Raw genomic sequence first — 21,053 nt, forward strand, 5'->3', positions numbered from 1 at the left:
CTTTGATTCAGTTCCCTGGTCAGTAAGAAGGTAACACTTGAATTTCAGTTCAGGTTCAGCAAATCAGCAATATTACTGCCTTCCTCACCCTCACCATTTCCAGAAGGCTCTCCAGGCCCACAGATCTGGTCTCTGTACTGTCCCGTCTGCTTATCACCAACATAGAAAGGACTGGAAACCCAGTCATGATTCGAAAATGGGAGAACAGCTGACCCATGAGAACAGGGGCTGTGGACGCCTTCGAGGAAGCTAATGAGGCAGGGACATGTGGCTCGGAAGCCAGACCTTGCTAGCACTGGTCTCGTCAGCAGCCAGCATCAGGCCAAGCAGTTGTCAGCCAATGGTCATTGGTACCAATTCAACACCAACAGGCATTCCCCATGTTAAGTGTGGTGAAAGGAAACTTCAATCAGTGCCAACAGCGCAATTGTGATACAACACAGCTGTAGACCAGCACAGCTCAACAGTGTTACCCCTCAATTATACAATCGCACGGCTCTGAGGCAGCCCTAGGGTGAGACCCCCCACCCCACCCCCACCCACCCCACCCCCACCCACCCACCCACCCACCCTCTGGCTAGACAGCTCTGCTCAGCTCTCTGTTCCAGTGAAAATGCAGTTTGCAGTCTTGGTGTAAAGAGAAAGTGCACTCTCCCAACCAGAGGAGAGCTGACTTATAGAGAGAGAAGTCCCACCTCTGATCCCTGATTGGTCCATCCTCATGCAAATGAGGACTCCAAATCTCACAGTGCAAAAAGCACTGTCCAGGTCAGAATGTAGCCACTCTAATTAGTTAGTGAAGATGCTAATGAGGAAATAGCTGTGCAGCTCTGATTGGGCCAGGAAAGTCTCCTGCTGGTGAAATACAATCCCATGAACTACCAATACTTCATAAGAGGGGTTCAGCCAGCTGGAGCGCAATGCAAGCAGGCAGGAAGCTCAGGGCCAACTTCTCCCTGAGCGGGGCTGACAGAAGAGCCTCTGTTTAGCAATGACTGCTGGGCTCGGCTGATCAGTTTGAGCCCAGTTAGCCACCAGGAGCCCTTCTCACAGGCAGGCTTATCCTTGGGGCCAACACAGGAACGCACAGGCTGCCTTCCCAGAGCAGTCAGAGACAGGCAAGGGCAGCCGTCCTCACTTCTGGTGCATTTTCTTTACTTTAATACTTTTTAATTTTTCAATTACAGCGGATATGGAATATTATATTAGGATCAGATCTATAACTCAGTGATTAGACGCTTACATAACTTACAAAGTGATCACCCCGATGAACCCAGTGCCCACCTGACACCACACATAGTTATTAGAATATTATTGACTATGTTCCCTATGTTGTACTTCACACCCCCATGACTCTTCTGCAGCTACCAATCTGTGCTTCCTAATCCCTCCACCTTCCACCATCTCCCCACACCTCCCTCCCATCTGGCAACATCAACATCTGCTCTGTTTCTAAGAGTCTGTTTCTGTTCTGCTTGTTCATCTACATTGCTCCTTAGGTTCCACATGTAAGTGAAATCATACAGCATTTGTCATCCTCTCTCTGACCCATTTTACTGAGCACAGTACTCCCCAGGGCCATCCATGCTGTTGCAGGTGCAAGATTTCATTCCTGTTCTGTCTGGGTCCTGTTTCATGGTGTATACGCAGCACGTCTTCTTTACCCAGTCATCTGCTGGTGGACGCTTAGGCTGCCTCCACAGCTTGCCTGTTATAAATAATGCTGCAACGGGCAGATGAATGTTTTTGGTTTAGTGTTCTGGGTTTCTTTGGATAAATACCCAGAAGTGGAATTGCTGGGTCATTCTTTGTCTCTTGTTATTTAAAATCTATTTTGTTTGGTATAAGCATTGCTACCCCAGCTATTCGTTTGTTCCAATTTTCATGAAATATCGTTTTCCATCCCTTTATTTCAATCTGGGTGTATCTTTCGAACTGAAGTGGGCCTCTTGTAGATAGCACATATCTTGTTTAGTTATCCCTTCAGCCACTGTATGTCTTTATTTTATTTTATTTTAATCTTCACCCAAAGACATACTTAGAAGAAGGGAGAGAGAAAGAAACATTAATTGGTTGTCTTCTGTACATGCCCACAATGGGGATTGAACCTGAAACTTAGGTATGTGCCTGACCATGAATCAAACCGCAACCTTTAGATGCACAGGATGATGCTCAAACATCCATTTATATTTATTCATTTATTTTTAATATATTTTTATTAATTTCAGAGAGGAAGGGAGAGGAAGAGAGAGATAGAAACATCAATGATGAGAGAATCATTTATCGGCTGCCTCCTGCATGCCCCCTACTGGGAACTGAGCCTGCAACCCGGGCATGTGCCCATGACTGGAATCGAACCTGGGATCCTTGAGTCAGTAGGCCAATGCTCTATACACTGAGCCAAACCAGCCAGAGCCATCCATTCACATTTAAAGTAATCCTGTATAATAAAAGGGTAATATGCAAACTGACCCTAACAGCAGAACAACTGGGAATGACTGGTCACTATGATGCACACTGACCACCAGGGGGCAGATGCTCAGTGCAGGAGCTGCCCCCTGGTGGTCAGTGCGCTCCCACAGGGGCAGCTCTGCTCAGCCACAAGCCAGGCTGGCAGCTGCCAATACAGCGGTGGTGGCGGGAGCCTCTCCCGCCTCCTCAGCAGCGCTAAGGATGTCCGACTGCAGCTTAGGCCTGCTCCCCGCTGGCAAGTGAACATCCCCTGAGGGCTGCCGGGCTGCCAGAGGGATGTCTGACTGCCAGCTTAGGCCCAATCCCCCGGGGAGCAGGCCTAAGCCAGCAGGTGGACATCCTCGAGGGGTCCCAGACTGCAAGAGGGCACAGGCTGGGCTGAGGGACCCCCCTGAGTGCACAAATGTTTGTGCACCAGGCCTCTAATTGTTGATAAATATGTATTTATTGCTATTTTAGTTTCATAGTTTAAAATTTTTTTTTCTCCTTCTAAAAGAAGGCCCTTTAACATTTCTTGTAATACTGGTTTGGTGGTGATGAACTCCTTTAGCTTTTTCTTGTCTGGAAAGCTCTTTATCTATCATTCAATTCTGAATGACAGCTTTGCAAGGTAAAGCAATCTTGGTTGTAGTTGCTTTCTTTTCATCATTTTGAATATTTTTCTGGCAATTCTTTCTAGCCTACAAAGTTTCTGTTGAGAAATCAGCTGACAGTTTTATGGGAGCTCCCTTGTAGGTAACTAACTGCTACTTTTAAGATGCTGTCTTTAACTTCTGGCACTTTAATTATGATGTGTCTTGGTGTGGGCCTATTGGGTTCATCTTGTTTGATACACTCTGCACTTCCTGGACTTATATGTCTTTTTTCTTCACCAGGTTAGTGAAGTTTTTCACCATTATTTTTTCAAATAGGTTTTCAATTTCTTTCTCTCTCTCTTCTCCTTCTGGCACTCCATGATGTGAATGTTGGTATACTTGAGGTTGTTCCAGAAACTCCTTATTCTAGCCTGAATTTTGGGGGTTCTTTTTTCTTTTTTAAGTATATTTTTATTGATTTCAGTTAGGAAGGGAGAGGGAGAGAGAGATAGAAACATCAATGATGAGAGAGAATCATTGATTGGCTGACTCCTGCACACCCCACCCTGGGGATCAAGCCTGCAACCCGGGCATGTGACCTAACTGGTAATCCAACCATGACCTCCTGGTTCATAAGTCGATGCTCAACCACTGAGCCACACTGGCTGGGCTGACTTCCTTTTGATTTTTGCTATTCTGATTGGGTGTTTTCTGCTTCCTTATCTTCCAAAGTACTGATTTGATTCTCTGATTTATCTATTCTACTATTGATTCCTTTTATGCATTCTTTATTTTAGTTATTATATTCTTCTTTTCTGGCTGGCTCTTTTTTATGTTTTCTATCTCCATTCTTATGTTTCCTATCTCTTTATGGAAGTTCTCACTAGTTACTCTTCCCCTGAGTTCATTGAGCATCCTTATAACCAGTGTTTTGAACTCTGCATCTGATAGATTGCTTGTCTCCATTTTGTTTAGTTTTTTTTCCTGAAATTTTGTTCTGTTTTTTCATTTGGAATATGTTTCTTTGTCTCCTCATTTTGGCAGACTCCCTGAGTTTGTTTCTATGTATTAGGCAGAGCTGCTATGTCTCCTGGTCTTGGTAGAGTGGCCTTGTGGTGTTCTGTAGGCCCAGTGATGCAGCCTCCTTGGTCACTCAAGCTGGGCACTCCAGGTGGGCTATTTGCACCCATCTGTTACAGCTGAGCCTTGAATGCTGTTGGCATGTTAAGGGAGGTATTTACTCCCAGGCTGACTGGCTGCAAGGACTGGCCACAACCACAGCAGAGGATCTGCTGTGCAGGGGCTGACCCTGTAGAGCAGGACTCACTTTAGCAGGGCTCTGGTGCCCAATGAGTCTGTCTTAGAAGTATGTCACCCATGGCCCTAGCTTGTGTGCCTCGGTGGATAGAGCATCAGCCTGCGGATTAAAGGTTCTGATCAAGGTTGTGGGCTCAATCCCCAGTAAGGGGCGTGTAGGAAGCAGCCGATCAATCATTGATGTTTCTCTCTCTCTCTTTCCCTCTCCCTTCCTCTCTGAAATCAATAAAAATATTTTTTTTAAAAAAAGAAAAATATGTGTGTCACTCGTGGAGGAGGTTGGGTGAGGCTCTGGAGAAGCTGTCTTCTGGGTGAGCTGGCTCTGGGGCCTCCCAGGAGATGTAGTTTCAGGTCAACAGCTGCCTGTACCCTGCCTGGGCCACGCGGCAGGAGCTACAAAGCAATCTGCTTTGTGCTGCGCTTGGAGATGCCAGGGAAAGGCCAAGCTGTTAGAGGCTCTCTGTCCCTTCCTCCCTCCCCTCTCCTTCGGTATTTGCACTTATCCTGTTTGGAGTTTGCTCAGTTTCTTGAATCTGTAGGTTTATATCTCTTGCTAAATTTATGAACTTTTTGGCTATTATTACTTCTAGCACTTTTCCAGCAATTGCTCTGTTCCTTCTCTTTCTGTTGATTTCCTCTGTTTTTCAGGATGTATAATTTCTACTGCTATATCTTCAAGCTCACTGACTCTTTCCTCTGTTCTTTCCATTGTGTGCTGAGGTTCATTTTACTCATTGTGGTATTTTTAACTCTAAAATTTCAATTTGGTTCTACTTTATTTCTCCTGTTTCTTTCCTGAGACTTTCTATTTTATCATTAGTTTCAAGTGAGCATTGTTGGGCGTTTTTATAATGGCTAATACCTCTGTCATCTCAGTGTTGGTCTCTGTTGATGGTCTTTTCTCATTCAAGTTGATATTTCCCTGGGTTTTGACATTTTGGGTATTATGTTATAAGAACTATGTGTCTTGTTTAGATATACACTTTTAGCTATCTTCCTCTGACCCCATTCTGGCAGGGGAAGTGGGTGGCACCAGTTGGCTGTCTAATAGGGTGAGATCCAAGTCCTCCAAGAGCCTCCAGGGACTGCTGCTGGCTGGGAGCAGAGTCCAGCTGCCCACAGGGCGTCCGCTGGCACCACTCTGGCTGAGAGGACATAAGTGCCTCATTACTGCCCCCAGTGCAGCCTCCACCGATCCCATAGGGAAAGGAGCAGCCTTGCTACTGCTGAGGGAGATGGAGCCTGATTCTCCACTGGGTCTTCTCTGACGCTGCTCCCACATGGAGGGAGAGGGGCCCCCATTACTGCCACATGGTGGCGGGGATCCAGGTCCCCCAGTGGTTTTCACTGACACTGTGGGGGAGGTCATTATGGCACACAAGGATGGCTCCTACTCGGCCTTCTCGGACAGGCCCTGGTGAGGGTGGCGGCCTAGGCTCCCTCGGGCACTCTCTGGTGCGGGCACCACAGCTGTTTCTGTGGTGCTTCCCTGGAGTACACGGGTGTTACCTGACCGCTTCCTGTCTTGCTGACCTGCTTCTTTCTGGACCTTTTTGGTAGAGAACAAAGGCTTACCTTGGGGCTTTCTGCTCTGTGCCATTGCCATTTCTGGATTGCTGACTTCTTCAGCTCCTAGTCTGGGGTATGTGAGGCAGAAAGAAAACCCCCAAAACTTACCTCTTATATTCTTCCTTGACTCTGAAGTCCTTAGCTGGTCTACCGTCTTCCCTTCTCAAAGTCTTCTTCTGTTTGCTTTCTATGTCCTGTCCAGCGCTTTTAGATGTAGTCAGGAGGAGTGATAGGCAAAGGTGTGCTCCTCCATTCCCTCAAGCAGGATCCATTGATGATGGGCGGTGTTATTGTTGTTATGGCCAATACAACCAGAGAAGCGACTTTAAAAAGGCAGAAACCAGAGTTCTTCAACCCAACACTGTTGGCACTGGGAGGGCAGCTTTCTGTGGGCTGTCCTGGGCATTGAGCAGTTTCCCAGGCCTCCACTCAGATGCTGACAGCACCTTGCCCCAGCCCATCATGCAGCCAAAACCCACTGCCATAGTGGGAAGGGGGCGGGTTATGTTTAGATAATTCAGTTGTTTACTTTGACCTCATATTAGAATCACCTGTGTATATACATGCACCAAAATATTACATAGTATGCACATATTCAACCACAATTCAGACTCAATTAGACCGGGTGGGCCACAGACATCAGTAAGTATTGAGGTTCTCCAGATGGTATTTTCTTATCCCCCCCCCCAATTTTATTGAGATATAATTGACATGGAGGACTGTGTGAGTGATATGTCAGGAAATGAGTACCACAGTACGTGCAATTAACATCCAACGTTTCGTATAAATTTGAAAAATAGAAATAAATTTGTCCTTGTGATAAGAACTGAGGACTGACTCTTAACGACTCACATGTACCAGGTCAGTGTTGCTGCAGGTCCTGCTGTGCGTTAGGTCCATCCCTAACACTCCTCTGCGACCTGGAAGTCCGTAACCGCCCCCCCCTCCCCCCGCAGATGATTTTAAATGTTTGAGATCTGCTGTTCTAAACCCAAGAAAATAACCTAGCATTATCAGAAGTGATAAGAAAACAAAGTTAAGTGTGAAATAAAAGATACATCCGTGTGTGCCAGGTTCCCCCAGGGTGTCCCCCAGAGGCCCGCCCTCCCACGCAGGGAGCAGCGGGGGAGTGGGCCTGGCAGGCTCCCTCTGCTCGGTCTGCCCACCGAGGAGCCACTCATGACACTGGGCTGCTTGCTGCCTGAGCCTGGCTCAGTGAGCAGGGGAGGGAGCATTTCGCAGGCATAAAGCGTTGGCCACGCGTTTTATCCCCTCATAGATCTGGGGTGGGTGGGGGCGGGGGGATGTTCTGGATTATTCTAAAAGGTGGCCTGCCCTCAGCCACATGGCAGTTCCGGGCAGTGGCTCTAAGTCCTGCCCTGCTCCTGGCTTACAGAAGAGGATTATTGTGTGGGTTTATCTTCCCCAACAGTTCCTTAGACATCTTCCATTCAAAACCAGTTTTTAGCCTGACCGGTTTGGCTCAGCGGATAGAGTGTCGGCCTGCGGACTCAAGGGTCCCAGGTTCGATTCCGGTCAGGGGCATGTACCTTGGTTGCAGGCACATCCCCAGTGGGGACTGTGCAGGAAGCAGCTGATGGATGTTTCTCTCTCATCGATGTTTCTAACTCTCTATTCTTCTCCCTTCCTCTCTGTAAAAAATCAATAAAATATATTTTTAAAAAACCAGTTTTTACCCACAGACTTACACATGTCTGAGCTGTGCGCACCTCTGACCTGCAGTCTCCTTCTAGGCGGGAGTTTCTGCGGCAGCGGCAGGCCGCCCTGAGCCTGCAGGCCGCGTGGAGAGGCCGCCGCGCGCGACAGGACTTCAAGCTGGTAGGAGAGCTCAGGCGGGCCTGGGGGGGCGGGGCACAACACAGACCGGAAAGACTGTTCATCTGAGCCAAGAGCTGAGAGCTGCCATGGGAAGGGCATCCCTGGGCCGCCCGCCCCCCCGGCCCAGCCCCTCGTGAGCGCGCATCTCTCTTGCTCCTCAGATCCTCTTGGGGTTCGAGCGCCTGCAGGCCATGGCCCGGAGCCACCTGCTGACCAGGCAGTACCAGGCCGCGCGGCAGAGGGTGGTCCAGCTGCAGGCGCGCTGCAGGGGCTACCTGGTGCGCCAGCAGGTCCAGGCCCGGAGGAGGGCCGTGGTGGTCATCCAGGCACACGCCAGGGGTATGGCCGCCCGACGGGACTTTCGGCAGCAGAAAGCCAATGTAGGTGGTCACTGCCTCCGTGAGCAGGTGGGGACGGCTGGGCCCCGTGGGGAGGACAGGCGGGAGGACAGGCGGGAGGAGTGAGCAGCAATGTTGGCCCCTCATCAGACAGTCCTGCCCCCTCCCTGTTCAGAGATAACTACAGCTGGCCTTCGTGCCACCCCACCCTGGGTCAGGACACCCCCCCCCATCAGGACACCCCCTGGGTCAGGACACCCCCTCCAGTCAGGACACCCCCACCCCCCGGGTCAGGACACCCCCTGGGTCAGGACACCCCTTCCAGTCTGGACACCCCCTCCAGTCAGGACACCCCCTCCAGTCAGGACACCCCCCACCCCCGGGTCAGGACACTCCCCGGGTCAGGACACCCCCCCCAGTCAGGACACCCCCCACCCCCGGGTCAGGACACTCCCCGGGTCAGGACACCCCCTCCAGTCAGGACACCGCCCCCCCCCCCGTCAGGACACTCCCCGGGTCAGGACACCGCCCCCCCCCATCAGGACACTCCCCGGGTCAGGACACCCCCCCATCAGGACACCCCCTGGGTCAGGACACCCCCTCCAGTCAGGACACCCCCCCCCGGGTCAGGACACCACCCCCGGGTCAGGACACCCCCTGGGTCAGGACACCCCCTCCAGTCAGGACACCCCTCCCCGAGTCAGGACACCCCCCAGAGTCAGGACACCGCCCCCCCCACCCCCCGCCGAGTCAGGACACCCCGGGTCAGGCAGCAGAACAGGCTTCTACTAGAACCTGGAGACCGAGCCCCCAAGCCCCTCTGTTTAGCCTTGGGGATCTTCCCAGCAGGGCTGTGGTCATCTGGAAGGTGCGGTCAGGTGGGGAGGCCCCAGTTCCTGGTTACGGTGCCGTGGCATGCCAGCCCAGGGCCGAGAAATGCCAAGAGAAGCTTGGAGTGTCTGGGCAGGAGAGGCTGGCGGGCGGGGAGCGGGGCCGTAGTGCCCGCTCCCATTTGCCCCAGAGGGCACCTGAGACCAAGCCTCCGTCCGCTGGGCACTGAGAAGAAGGGGGTTAAGATGGAAATAGGCGCCCTGAGCAAATCGCTATTCCAGTGCCCAGGGCGAGGAAGGGCATGCACCCTCAGGTAGGCGCAGCCTGCGTCCGCTCCAGGCGGCCAGCAGGCACGGACCAGCTCGCCTGGCAGCGGCTGGGTGCTCTCTGAACGAAGACCAGGTAGGCTTGAGCCTCGGGTTGAAGCGAGGTTCGGAGGCCCTGGATTTGAGGTGGTGCCTCGGGGAGCCTGTGGCTCAGGGACCAGCAGCAACCTCTGTCTCTGGACCTGCCCCTCCGCGGGGGCAGGGAGCCCGGCTCACCCGGGCAGCAGCTGTGGACGTCTAGGACTCGAGAGGAGCATCACGGGTTTGGGTAGATGATGGCAGGGGATTTGGCTTCTTAAGGCGCTTGCCCAGCAGAGCCTGCGCTAACCTCCCCCTGGTGTGCACGCAGGGGCTGCCGGCCACCACCAACCAGCAGCCGGGCCCCAGGGCTCCAGCCGCCAGGAAGCGCAAGTCAATCTATGACACCGTCACCGACACCCAGATGGTGGAGCAAGTGTTTGGCTTCCTCCCATCCATGATTGGGGGGCAGGAGGGCCAGGCCCCCTCCCGCTTTGAGGTAAGATGGGCCCTGTCCTTGAAGGTCCAGCTGGGCGGGGCCAGGCCCACGCAGTCCAGACCTGTTGATCTCTGGGCTCACTGAGAAGCAGACTCAGCAGGGAGCTGGCGGGTGGGAGCAGGAGTGTGCTCTGTGGTCCCGGGTGGATGTGCAGAGAAAGGGGAGAACGGCGCTCCAGGTTCCACACTTCCCAGGTTAGCAGGCTCTTACCTGCCAGTGTCTTACTTCCTGGAGCCTTTCATATGCACACGCAGCTCTCCCCTGAGGCCGACCCCTTCTCTCAGAGCACCTGGTGCTGTGCTCTGCAGTGTGGCTGGGACCTGAGGCTGGGACTTGGGCTCGGGAGAAGCGTGTCTGAGGGGCAGTGCAGGGCGGGAGGCCAGCAGCTCCCAGGCGGTCCTGCTGCGCACCACACCTGCTCACGACCTAGGCACCCCCCACTCATGCCTGTCCCCCACCACGCACATGCACACACATGCACACGTGCACAGCGTACAGACACACCCATCTGATCAGTCGGGGCAGCTGGGACGTCCTCACAGAGGACACCTGACTGAGGGCAGGCGGAGGGCGAGGAGTGGGAGTGTCCAGAGCAGCGGCCGCCAACCGTTCGGACCTCACGGACCGCCACTGATCCACGTCACACTGGCTGGCGACCGCTGGTCTAGAGAGCCAGCTCTGCAGGCGGGCGCGGAGGGCTCTCCGGTGGCCGAGTTCACACCGAGGCCTGTGCCTCACACCTGGGGCCACCGGGGTGGGGTGGGGCGGGGACGTCTCAGACACAAGGGGCAGTGGGGAGCGGCACATGGCTCCGCACGGGTGCCCGGCCAGACACACCCTCTCGGGGCTCCCTGGCCAGAGATGCCGCCTCGGAAAGCACAGCTCGGAGAGGAAGGCTGATGCTGGTCCCTCCCCTCCTGGTCCCCAGGACCTGGAAACAAAGACTCAGCAGCTGCCCGAGGTGGACCTGGACGCCGTCCCCGCGCTGGACGAGCCCGAGGACGACAGGGACGGCCTGGCCGAGTACAGCTTCCCCAAGTTCGCGGCAACCTACTTCCAGAAGTCGGCCAGCCACACGCACGTGCGGAAGCCCCTGCGGTACCCGCTGCTCTACCACGAGGACGACGCCGACTGCTCGGTACGCAGCGCTCGGCTCCGGCTCCGGCGGCTCAGGGCCCGTGGCCTCAGCCCGCACTGTGGTTCAGAGCGACGAGCAGGGGCAGGTCCTGGGGCCCGGCCGCGCGCTGGGCTCCAGCAGGCCTCTGTCTCCCTGTCCGCAGGCCGCCCTGGCTGTGTGGAGCGTCATCCTGAGGTTCATGGGCGACCTCCCCGAGCCCGTGCTCTTCGCCAGGACGCGGCCGGCCCAGGACGCCGCGGGCAGGGAGGGCAGCGCCCGGCCTCCACAGCACGGATCTGCACAGGTACATGGGTGAGGGTGGTGGCAGCAAAGGGCAGACACCCTCCAGGCACCACCAGCCCGCGGCCCCGGGGAGGCGAGGCACAGAGCCCCCCATCGGCTCACCCTTAAGCCCCGCGCTCATTGCTGGGGCGGGTCCCAGGCTCCGGTCCTTGGGTTCCACTCAAACAGGACGCGAACGCATGTAACAGCGATAACAGCAGACGTCCCCGACTGGCAGCGTGCCCTGTGCCAGCTGCTTCTCTCCAGCCAGTCTCAGGCGCCAGGCCTGCAAGGCAGGGGTTACCTGTTTACTTAGCAAAGAGCTGAGCAGGCAAGTGAGCCGCTGCCAACTCGCGGGGAATCGGGGGGCAGAGCTGGGCTTAGTGCGCTCACGACCAAGCTCTCGGCCAGCGCGCCACCGCCCTCTGAGGGAAGGTGAACTGACAGAAGTCCTCCCTAAAGCCTAGTTCCATGATGTCATCTTAGAGGAACCACCCAGACCGGCCACAGGAATTACCCAGCAGCCACAGCTCGCGGCCCGCCGGTGGCAGGAGATCACGCTGCCCATGGTCAAGTCCTGGTGCAGACTGCAGAGAGCGCTAGGGGGACCTGCAGCCCAGGGCGCCATGGCCAGAGGGGCCTGGAGTGCCTGGAGGTTGCCCAGGCGTGGGCTGTGCAGTGTCCCCATGACCTATCACTATAACACAGCCCCCCGAAGCCAGCAGCCTGGGACAGACCCTTATCTCACACTTTCTGAGGACCAGGCAGTGAGCGAGGCAGGTCTGAGCGAGTCTCTCCTGAGGCTGCGTCGTGTGGACAGGGCCGCCTCCTCTCCAGGCATCCCTGGGCTGCGGAGCTGCTTCCCAGAAGCCTCCCTCCCCACCCCCACCCCCACCCTGGTTCCTTGCCACCCAGGCCGCCCCGAGCTCCTGGTGCTGCCACCTAGGGCTTCCTCCCCAGGCAGTGACGTGAGAGGCAGCCCGCAGGCAGCTGGGCGCCTGGTCTTGGAAGTCACACACCATGGGCGGCAGGACGGCAGGAGGCCAGCGTCCCTGGGCAGCCTGTGGGGCTGGCGCCTTGGGGGCGCCCTGGGCAGTCCCGCCACGGCCTGGGCACGCGGCAGGCTGGCTTCCCAGTCAGACCTCACGTTTTCATTTAAAAGTCGGTTCTTCATTCAATGAATTGATTTGGCACTTCTGTCAAAAATCGGTGGTGCAAATCTGTGGGTTTCTTTCTGTGTCTCTTCTGTTCTATGGGTCCATGTGCCTCCCTCTGCCAACGCCATGCTGTCCTGTCGGCTGTAGGCATACACCGTCTTGAAGCTGCGCACACTCACTCCTCCTGCCCATTATTCTCTTTCAAAATTGATTTTGCTATTCTAGGTCCCTTGCCTATCCATATACAGCTTAGAACAGTGATGGTGAACCTATGACACGTGTGTCACAGGTGACACACGAACTCATTTTTTTGGTTGATTTTTCTTTGTTAAATGGCATTTAAATATATAAAATAAATATCAAAAATATAAATCTTTGTTTTTAAGTTAGGGTTTTTCAAAATGTTGACACGCCGAGCTCAAAAGGTTCGCCATCACTGGCTTAGAATAATCTTGCCCGTATCCACAAAAGTTACCTTGCTGGTATTCTGATGGGAGTTCTGTTGTATATCAGTTTGAGGAGAATTGACATCTCTACTCTGCTGAGTCTCCCAGCCCATGAGCTCTATGTATTTGAATCTTCTTTGATTTCTTTCACCAATGTTTTGTAGTTTTCAGTGCATATGCCCTACATGTGTGTTTTTTTTAAATATTTGCACATAAGGGTTTTGTAGAGATTGTAAATGGAGATATATATATATATATATATATATATATATATATATATAGAGAGAGAGAGAGAGAGAGAGAGAGAGAGAGAGAGAGAGAGATAAAAAAATATATTAAGAAAAGGGTAATATGCAAATTGACCGAACAGCAGAATGACCCATCGCTATGACGTGCACTGACCACCAGGGTCAGATGCTCAACGCAGGAGCTGCCTCCTGGTGGTCAGTGCGCTCCCACAGGTTGCTCAGCCACAAGCCAGGCTGACGCCTCCACCTCAGCGCTAAGGATGTCCCACTGCGGCTTAGGCCAGCTCCCTAAGCCATCAGTCAAACATCTCCCAAGGGCTCCCAGACTGAGAAGGGGTCTAGGCCAGGCTGAGGGACCCCCCCCCCCACCTCCAGTGCAAATATGTCGTGCACCAGGCCTCTAGTATTTTATATATATATCCTATCTAACAAAGGAGTAATATACAAATTGACCATCACTCCAACACACAAGATGGCCGCCCCATGTGGACACAAGATGGCTGGCAGGGGAGGGCAGTTGTGGGTGATCAGGCCTGCAGGGGGAGGCAGTTGGGAGGGACCAGGCCTGAAAGGGAGGGCCATTGGGGGCAATCGGGCCTGCAGGGGAGGGCAGGTAGGGGTGACCAGGCTGGTAGGGGAGGGCAGCTAGGGGTGACCAGGCCGGCAAGGGAGCAGATAGGCGTTGATCAGGCTGGCTGGGGAATGGTTAGGGGTGATCAGGCTGGCAGGCAGAAGCAGTTAGGGGCAATCAGGCAGGCAGGCAGGCGAACGGTTGAGAGCCAGCAGTTCCGGTGGTATAGGGGCCTAAACGGGCAGTCAGAAATCTCTCGAGGGGTCCCAGATTGGAGAGGGTGCAGGCTGGGCTGAGGGACACACCTTCCCCCCCCCACATGAATTTTGTGCACTGGGCCTCTAAAATATATATATATCTACACTAATAAAAGAGAAAAATGGTAATTGGCGTACGACGATACCCTTTTCATTGGCTAATCAGGGCTATATGCAAATTAACTGCCAACTAAGATTGGCAGTTAACTGCTAACAAGATGGCGGTTAATTTGCATATGTAGGCACAATGCAGGGAGGCGAAAGGGAAAGCAGGAAGAAGCCCCCTGCCACTGACAGTGATCAGAAACCCAGGGGGGAGCTAAGAGCTGGAGGGCAGGGCAAAGGTGGCCCTGGGGCCGCCTTTGCCCTGCCCCCCAGCCATGATCAGAGAATCAGGTGCCTTTTCCGCCCTGGCCAGTGATAGCAGGAAGTAGGGGTGGAGCCAGCGATGGGAGCTGGACACGGTCGAAGCTGGCAGTCCCGGGAGCTAGGGGTCCCTTGCCTGGGCCTAAAGCGGAGCCCACGATCGCGGGGCCGCTGTAGCTGTGGGTCCCCGCTGCCCGAGCCGGACGCAGAGGCGTCCTGCAGGGGCAGGGGCGGAGCCTGCAACCGCGGGGAGCTGGGGGTCCCCTGCCCAGGCCTGACACCTCTGCCGGAGGCCTCAGGCCTGGTCAAGGGGCCAATCCGGTGATTGGTGATTGGAGGCTGATGAGGGTCAACTCCTCTGGCCGAGGCATCAGGCCTGGGCGGGGGGCGGAGCTGGGGATTGGGGGGATATGATGGTCCCCTTGCCCAGGCCTGAAGCCTGGGTCAGAGGCGTCAGGCTTGGGCGGGGGGTGGAGCAAGCGATCAGAGGGAGATGGGGTCCCTTGCCCAGGCCTGATTCCTGGGCCAGAGGCCTCAGGCCTGGGCGGGGGCCAGAGCCAGTGATCGGGGGGAGATGGGGGTCCCCTGCCCAGGCCTGACACCTCTGTCAGAGGCGTCAGGCCTGGGCAAGGGGCCGATCCTGCGATTGGAGGGTGATGGGGGTCAACGCCTGAGGGCTCCCAGTATGTGAGAGGGGGCAGGCTGGGCTGAGGGGCACTCCCCCCACACACACCCAGTGCACGAATTTTGTGCACCGGGCCCCTAGTATATATATAGTAAACCCTCGATATTTTCAGACCTCAATTTAATGGACTTTGGATTTAACAGATAAAATTTCCAATCCCTATGTCATATGTCATAGAAGAAGAGGAAAAAAAGATAAAACATATGAACAATAAGATGGCAATAAATACATATCTATCAACAATTATATTTAAAAATAAAAATAAATGAACAAGGAATCTAATGAACAAAATAAACTGATGAATAAAAATAGAACCAGAGGCATGGAAACATGGAACAGACTGATGAAACTCAGAGGGAAGGGGGAAGAGGGGTGGGAAGAGATTAACCAAAGAATTTATACACATATAGACATTACTGTGGGCACAGACAATAGGGTGGTGAGGGCCTGGGGCAGGGCAGGAACCATGTGGAAAGGGGTCATGGGGGGGACATCTTTAATACTCTCAATAATAAAGATTTTTTTAAAAGAAAATAAATAAATAAAAATTCTTTTAACCAAGATTTGCTTATAATTAAATTAGAGGCCAGGTGCACAGATTTGTGTACTGGTGGGGTCCCTTGGCCTGGCCTGCGGGGATCAGGCCAAAACCAGCAGTCTGACTTCCCCAGAGGGGTCCCAGATTGCGAGAGGGCGCAGGGAAGACCAAGGAACCCCACGGGTGCACAAAGTATGCATATAAGGTCTTTGGTTAATCTCTTCCTGCCCTTCCCCCTCCCCCCTTCTCTCTGAGATTCATGTCTGTTCCATGTTTCCATGCCTGTCATTGAGTGTCTGCCCCATGGTGGTCAGTGCACATCATAGCTACCGGTTGGGCACTTAGCATATTAGCCTTTTATATATATAGATTAACAGGTTATTTTTCGTTGTTGTTATTAATTCACTGTCATTTTTAACAAATTTTAGCGAATAGGCCATATGTTGGAAAAAACACTGCAGTAATCTCACCGACATAAGTAAATATTACATATCTACAGCTCTAGTCTACATATTTAACTCCAGGAGTCATTGCTCTTAAACAGTGTTCAGGGATGATAAGCATGTGATCACACGGCATCGTGCTCAGTAACTGGTTCTATCGTCCGTGGCGTGACTTCAGCAGTTTTAACTCGTGTTGGCCCACATCCCCATGTGCGCTAAGCCACGCCCATCCCCCAGCCGTGTGCTTTTGCATTTACTGGACCTATTCAGTATAAATTTAAAATGACAGTAAAACATACAGAAAACTTTTCTGTGAAATTAAACTTTTCATACATAATTATAATCACACAAATGTGTCTATATAAGTAAAAACAGGTAAACTAATTTGTCAACTTTTTAATGTATGCATTTGGAAAACCTACTTTATTATGTAACAGACTTTCAACTTTGATGGACACACCCTCTCTCAACTTAGTCCATTAAATCGAGGTTTTACTGTATATATATATATGTTTGTGTGTGTATATATATCTGTATATATATTTATCTGTATATATATGTGTATATATAGCTATAGATGATAGATATAGATGATATAGAGATAGAGATATTTAAAGGAGAGAAAGAAACATTAATTGGTTGCCTCCCGCACATGCCCCAATTGGGGATCGAACCTGCAACCTGGGTATGTGACCTGACCAAGAATCAAACCCAACACCGTTTGGTTTACAGGAGGATGCTCCAGCCAGGGCTAACTGGCACCATAGTTTTAATTTTGACATTGGCATGTTCATTGCTAGCATAGAAAAATATAATTTATCTGTGAATTGACTTTGTATCTTACAACATTGCTGAACTTGCTTATTTTTTTAAATATAATTTTTATTGATTTCAGAGAGGAAGGGAGAGGGAGAGAGAGAAACATCAATGATGGAGAGAATCACTGATCGGCTGCCTCCTGCACCTCTCCCCACACTGGGGATCGAGCCCACACCCCAGGCATGTGCCCTGACCGGGAATCAAACCGTGACTTCCAGGTCATGGTTGACGCTGAACCACTGAGCCACACTGGCTGGCTGAACTTGCTTACTTTCTATAGATTTCTTGGCGTTTTCCATGTAGACAGTCATGTCATCTGCACCGAGGGACAGCTGGTATGGCACATTCTATCTCTGTGGCAAACCCGCTTCCCCAGCCAGAAGCCGGTGCCCCGTCCGGGAAGGGCTGACCCTGCCCAAGCCCAGTCCGCACTGGGCTCTACTTTTGGCAGCGACTTCTCAAGGCGCCATCGAGACCAGGTGTGACCTTTGCCTGAGGAGACGGCGGGTCCCCATGGCCTCACAACCGAGATTCCTTTGCTGCCCTGGCAGGGCCCCCCCTTGCCGTGGGCAGGGCATGTCCAGTTCATTTGCCCAATTTTCACTGAGGATGAGCATGGCCTGGGCCGTCGGGCCTGGGCTCTGCCCCAGCCCCGCCGCAGAGGGCTCTACTGGTGACAGGCTCAAGCTCTGGAGTCGACAAGGTCCTGGCCCTCCCGGGGCTCAGGCCTGGTGTCCTCGCCAGGAGAGAGGATTTTGCTGAGCACCTGTAAGTGCTGCCAAACTCAGCGGAGATGAGGGACTGCATGGCGCTTTGTAAACCAAGTAGGAAATGGCTGGAGAGAGACACTCGCCCCAGCCTAGGAGGCTGTCAGGTCAGGAGCTGCCTGAGGTGCTGCCCAGCTCACTTCGCTCACAGACTCTCTCCCTGCACAGAGGCCCAGCCTCAGGGACAGAAGGACCAAGGACATCTCCTCCATGAAGCTGAAGCGCTCCTCCCAGATCACGGGCCAGGTGCGCCCAGGGCCGGGCTCCCAGCTCTGCACCCACAGGGTCCCAGGCTCTGCTTCTCCAGCCCCCTCGAGCCCCGGCCCCTCCCTCGCCATGGGACCGTGGCAGCTGTTCTGATGCCCTCTGTGATTTCCAGGTGGCGAGCCAACTGAACATTGGAGAGGAGGCATTTGAGTCCGAGGGCTCCCTCTCCGACCGACCCATGTCCAACCTGGAGAAGGTGCACTTCATTGTGAGCCACGCCCTCCTGCAGCCCAGCCTCAGGTCGGTCCCACTCTCACCTCAGCCCCTTTCCGAACACTGACCCTCACTGCCTCTCAGCCCCTAGCCACAGCCTCCTTCTCTGCTCACCACCTGCAAGGCACTCCCTGCTCTCTGCTCCCTGCCCTGCGGCCTGCACACCGGGTCTCAGCACAGCAGACATGATCCCATCAAGGGCTCTGTACTTGCTCTGAGGAAGGTCCCCTGGGAAAGCCTGAGGGACACTAGCCAGGCAGCTCTTCCAACGTAGCTGGTTCTATAGCTGGTTCTCTCATCTGACGCCTCGCTGGCCACGCCCCCTCCAGGATGGCAGCCAGTCCAAGCTGCATCCCAATGAGAGGCACTGTGGGCCCCGCAGATAACCCTGCAGGCACTTTCATGCGTCGCTGGCCTCCAGGTGGGGCTGACACACGCTCGGTGACCCCTGGAGACCCCACACCACTCCGTCCCCTAATGAAACACACCATAGCCTCTTGCTGCTGGCTCTTCTGGAGCAATGGGCTGCCTGCTCGTGTGGGGTCTCAACACCTGAAGCTCACCTCCTTCAGAGACATTCCCGTGTTCGACGTGCTCTCCGCACCTTGGCCATCAGGGCGGCTTGTGCACGCCTCACGGGGCAGGCAGACAGCCTCCGTCTGCATTGGCAAGCTCCTGGGCCCCTCACGCCCGCTCATTGGGGCGAGTGGAGACAGGCCAGGGATCTCTCTACTCCCACGAAGTCCCTTCCGGGAGCAGCCTGTAAGTGTCTCCTTTCGCTGATGCAGGCTGCGCGGGCAGAGGGCTGAGCTGGTGCTGCATCTGTTAGTAGATCCCAGAGGATGTGCCTCTTTAGAGCAGTGGTTCTCAACCTTCCCAATGCCGCGGCCCTTTAACATAGCTCCTCATGTGGTGGTGACCCCAACCATAACATTATTTTCGTTGCTACTTCATAACTGTAATTTTGCTACTGTTATGAATCGTCATGTAAATATCTGATATGCAGGGTGTATTTTCATTATTACAAATTGAACATAATTAAAGCATAGTGATTAATCACAAAACAATATGTCATTATATATGTGTTTTCTGATGGTCTTAGGCGACCCCTGTGAAAGGGTCGTTCGACCCCCAAAGGTTGAGAACCGCTGCTTTAGAACGTTGTGTGTTGTCATCTGTCTTTGGCTCTGAGATCTTAGCCAAATTCTGAGACAAAGCAAATGTTCTACCCACATCCAGTCACACTTGAGTAAATATTTATAGTGCCTGCTCAGAGCCAGGGCCGGCGCCGAGGCCTGGGGTGCAGAGATGACAGTGGATCGCTCTGTCCTCAAGGAGGGGACCCTTCCGCTGGGGAGCATGGGCGGACCCGGAGACCGCAGTAGCTGCTTGTGCTAAGATAGGGGCCCACTGTGGGTGCCAAGAGTAGTGGTGATGCCTCCTAGGCAGGGGCAGGGCCGTGGGAAGAAAGAGGGTGTCTCACCAGAGAGACAGGAGGGTGAACAGGGTCACGGAACTCGGAAACAGCCCGCAGGCTGGGCATGCCAAGTGGTTTATCCCCGCTGGGAACGGAGTTCGAATTTAATCATAGAGGCAGTAGGGATAAGTTCTGAGGAAGAGAAGACCATGGCCATATTTGGCTTCCAGAAAGTTCTCCCTGGCAATGACATGGAGAGACGGGCTTGGGAGTAGGAGTCCAGGAGAGGGCTGCGACAGAGGCAGAGCGAACTGATGAGAGATGGCCCGGGAGCAGCAGCTAAGAGGGGGGGACAGAGAACACATCTGGGAGACAGATGGTAGGAGGTGGCGGCTGATGGAGGAGACTGGGATGGCCCCCAGATTCGCAGCTGGGCGAATGGCTGGCGGCGTTGCCTGTGGAGGCCTGAGAAAGAGATGAGCCATGGCTGAGTTTACTCGGTCACGAGAGTAGATGGGCACATCTCTTCCCAACGCTGTGTTCAGTGGCATCAGGTTGGGAGCTTGAAATTAACATCGGTAGGAATATGTAGCCACAGCACTGGGCCAACGCATGAATCAGGGCTCCCCAGGAGAGCTGGGTGCGGGACCCATGCTGGCCTCGGGGCCTGTGAGGCTGGAGGGGGTGGGACTCTGTAGTGAGGATGGAGCTCGATAAAGGGGCAGGATCAGGAGAGGCCCTCCCGCGGGGAGGCAGAGAGGCCTGTGGGGGCGGGCACTGGTCAGGAGGGAGGAGCGGGGTTCTCCTGCGAGTCCCATCTCCTCTGCAGTGGGGGGACGGGCACCCGCGTGCAGGCAGGGGAGGATGCCAGGGCAGGAGAAGGTGTGAAGTAGCTGTGACGTTGGGGAAAGGAGAGGTCAGGTCAGGCAAAGGTCTGGGCGCCGAGGCCAGCGCTGTGGCTGGAGACCCCGGGGCCCTCCGTGCCCCACACGAGAAGGCCAGGGCATTGTGGGCAGAGCGGGTGAGGGAGGGGCAAAGCCTGAGGGATGAGATGCCCGACAAGGAGGACAAGGCTACAGCCTTGGTGAGCCAGGAAAGGGCTAACGTGAGTGGGCAGAGCCCCGTGCAGACGGGGGCGCTATCTCCGGAGATGACGGGTCCAGGTCGGCCAGGGAGGCAGCTGGAGGCGAGGAGGCTGGAGGCCCCTCGGCCATGGCCGCATGTAGGGGCGCAGCAGGAGCTGTGTACCCCTGCCCTGCCCCTGCTGCTCCGAGCCAGCCTGCAGCCTGTGTCTGTCTTTCAGGGATGAGATTTACTGCCAGATCTGCAAGCAGCTGTCGGAGAACTTGAAAACCAGCAGCCTGGCCCGGGGCTGGATCCTGCTCAGCCTCTGTCTGGGCTGCTTCCCACCCTCTGAGAGGTTCATGAAGGTGGGCAGGACCAGGGCAGGGCTGGGTGGGGGTGGGCAGGACCAGGGCAGGGCTGAGTGGGGGGTGTGGGCGGGACCAGGGCAGGGCTGGGTGGGGGTGGGCGGGACCAGGGCAGGGCTGGGTGGGGGTGGGTGGGACCAGGGCAGGGCTGGGTGGGGGGTGGGGAGGGCAGGGTATGTGAGAGGATGCGTTGGCCCTGGGCCATGGAGCATTCCAGAAACCCTGGGCTATGGCCCTGTTCTTCTG

The 21,053-nt window shown here is 54.3% G+C and overlaps 1 protein-coding gene across 1 annotated transcript in view; it reads left to right on the top strand.

The window, feature by feature from the left end:
- The window catches only part of MYO7B (myosin VIIB), a 78,243-nt gene that overhangs the window by 42,385 nt on the left and 14,805 nt on the right, over window positions 1-21,053 (top strand). Inside the window, exons 19-26 of the mRNA XM_059704792.1 lie at window positions 7,688-7,772; window positions 7,934-8,152; window positions 9,617-9,784; window positions 10,713-10,922; window positions 11,065-11,205; window positions 17,649-17,726; window positions 17,860-17,987; window positions 20,681-20,807. Coding sequence (XP_059560775.1) covers window positions 7,688-7,772; window positions 7,934-8,152; window positions 9,617-9,784; window positions 10,713-10,922; window positions 11,065-11,205; window positions 17,649-17,726; window positions 17,860-17,987; window positions 20,681-20,807 — 1,156 coding nt within the window. The remainder of the gene's footprint in view (window positions 1-7,687; window positions 7,773-7,933; window positions 8,153-9,616; window positions 9,785-10,712; window positions 10,923-11,064; window positions 11,206-17,648; window positions 17,727-17,859; window positions 17,988-20,680; window positions 20,808-21,053) is intronic.

Source organism: Myotis daubentonii, chromosome 7, assembly GCF_963259705.1.
Source record: "Myotis daubentonii chromosome 7, mMyoDau2.1, whole genome shotgun sequence".
Lineage (NCBI taxonomy): Eukaryota > Metazoa > Chordata > Mammalia > Chiroptera > Vespertilionidae > Myotis > Myotis daubentonii.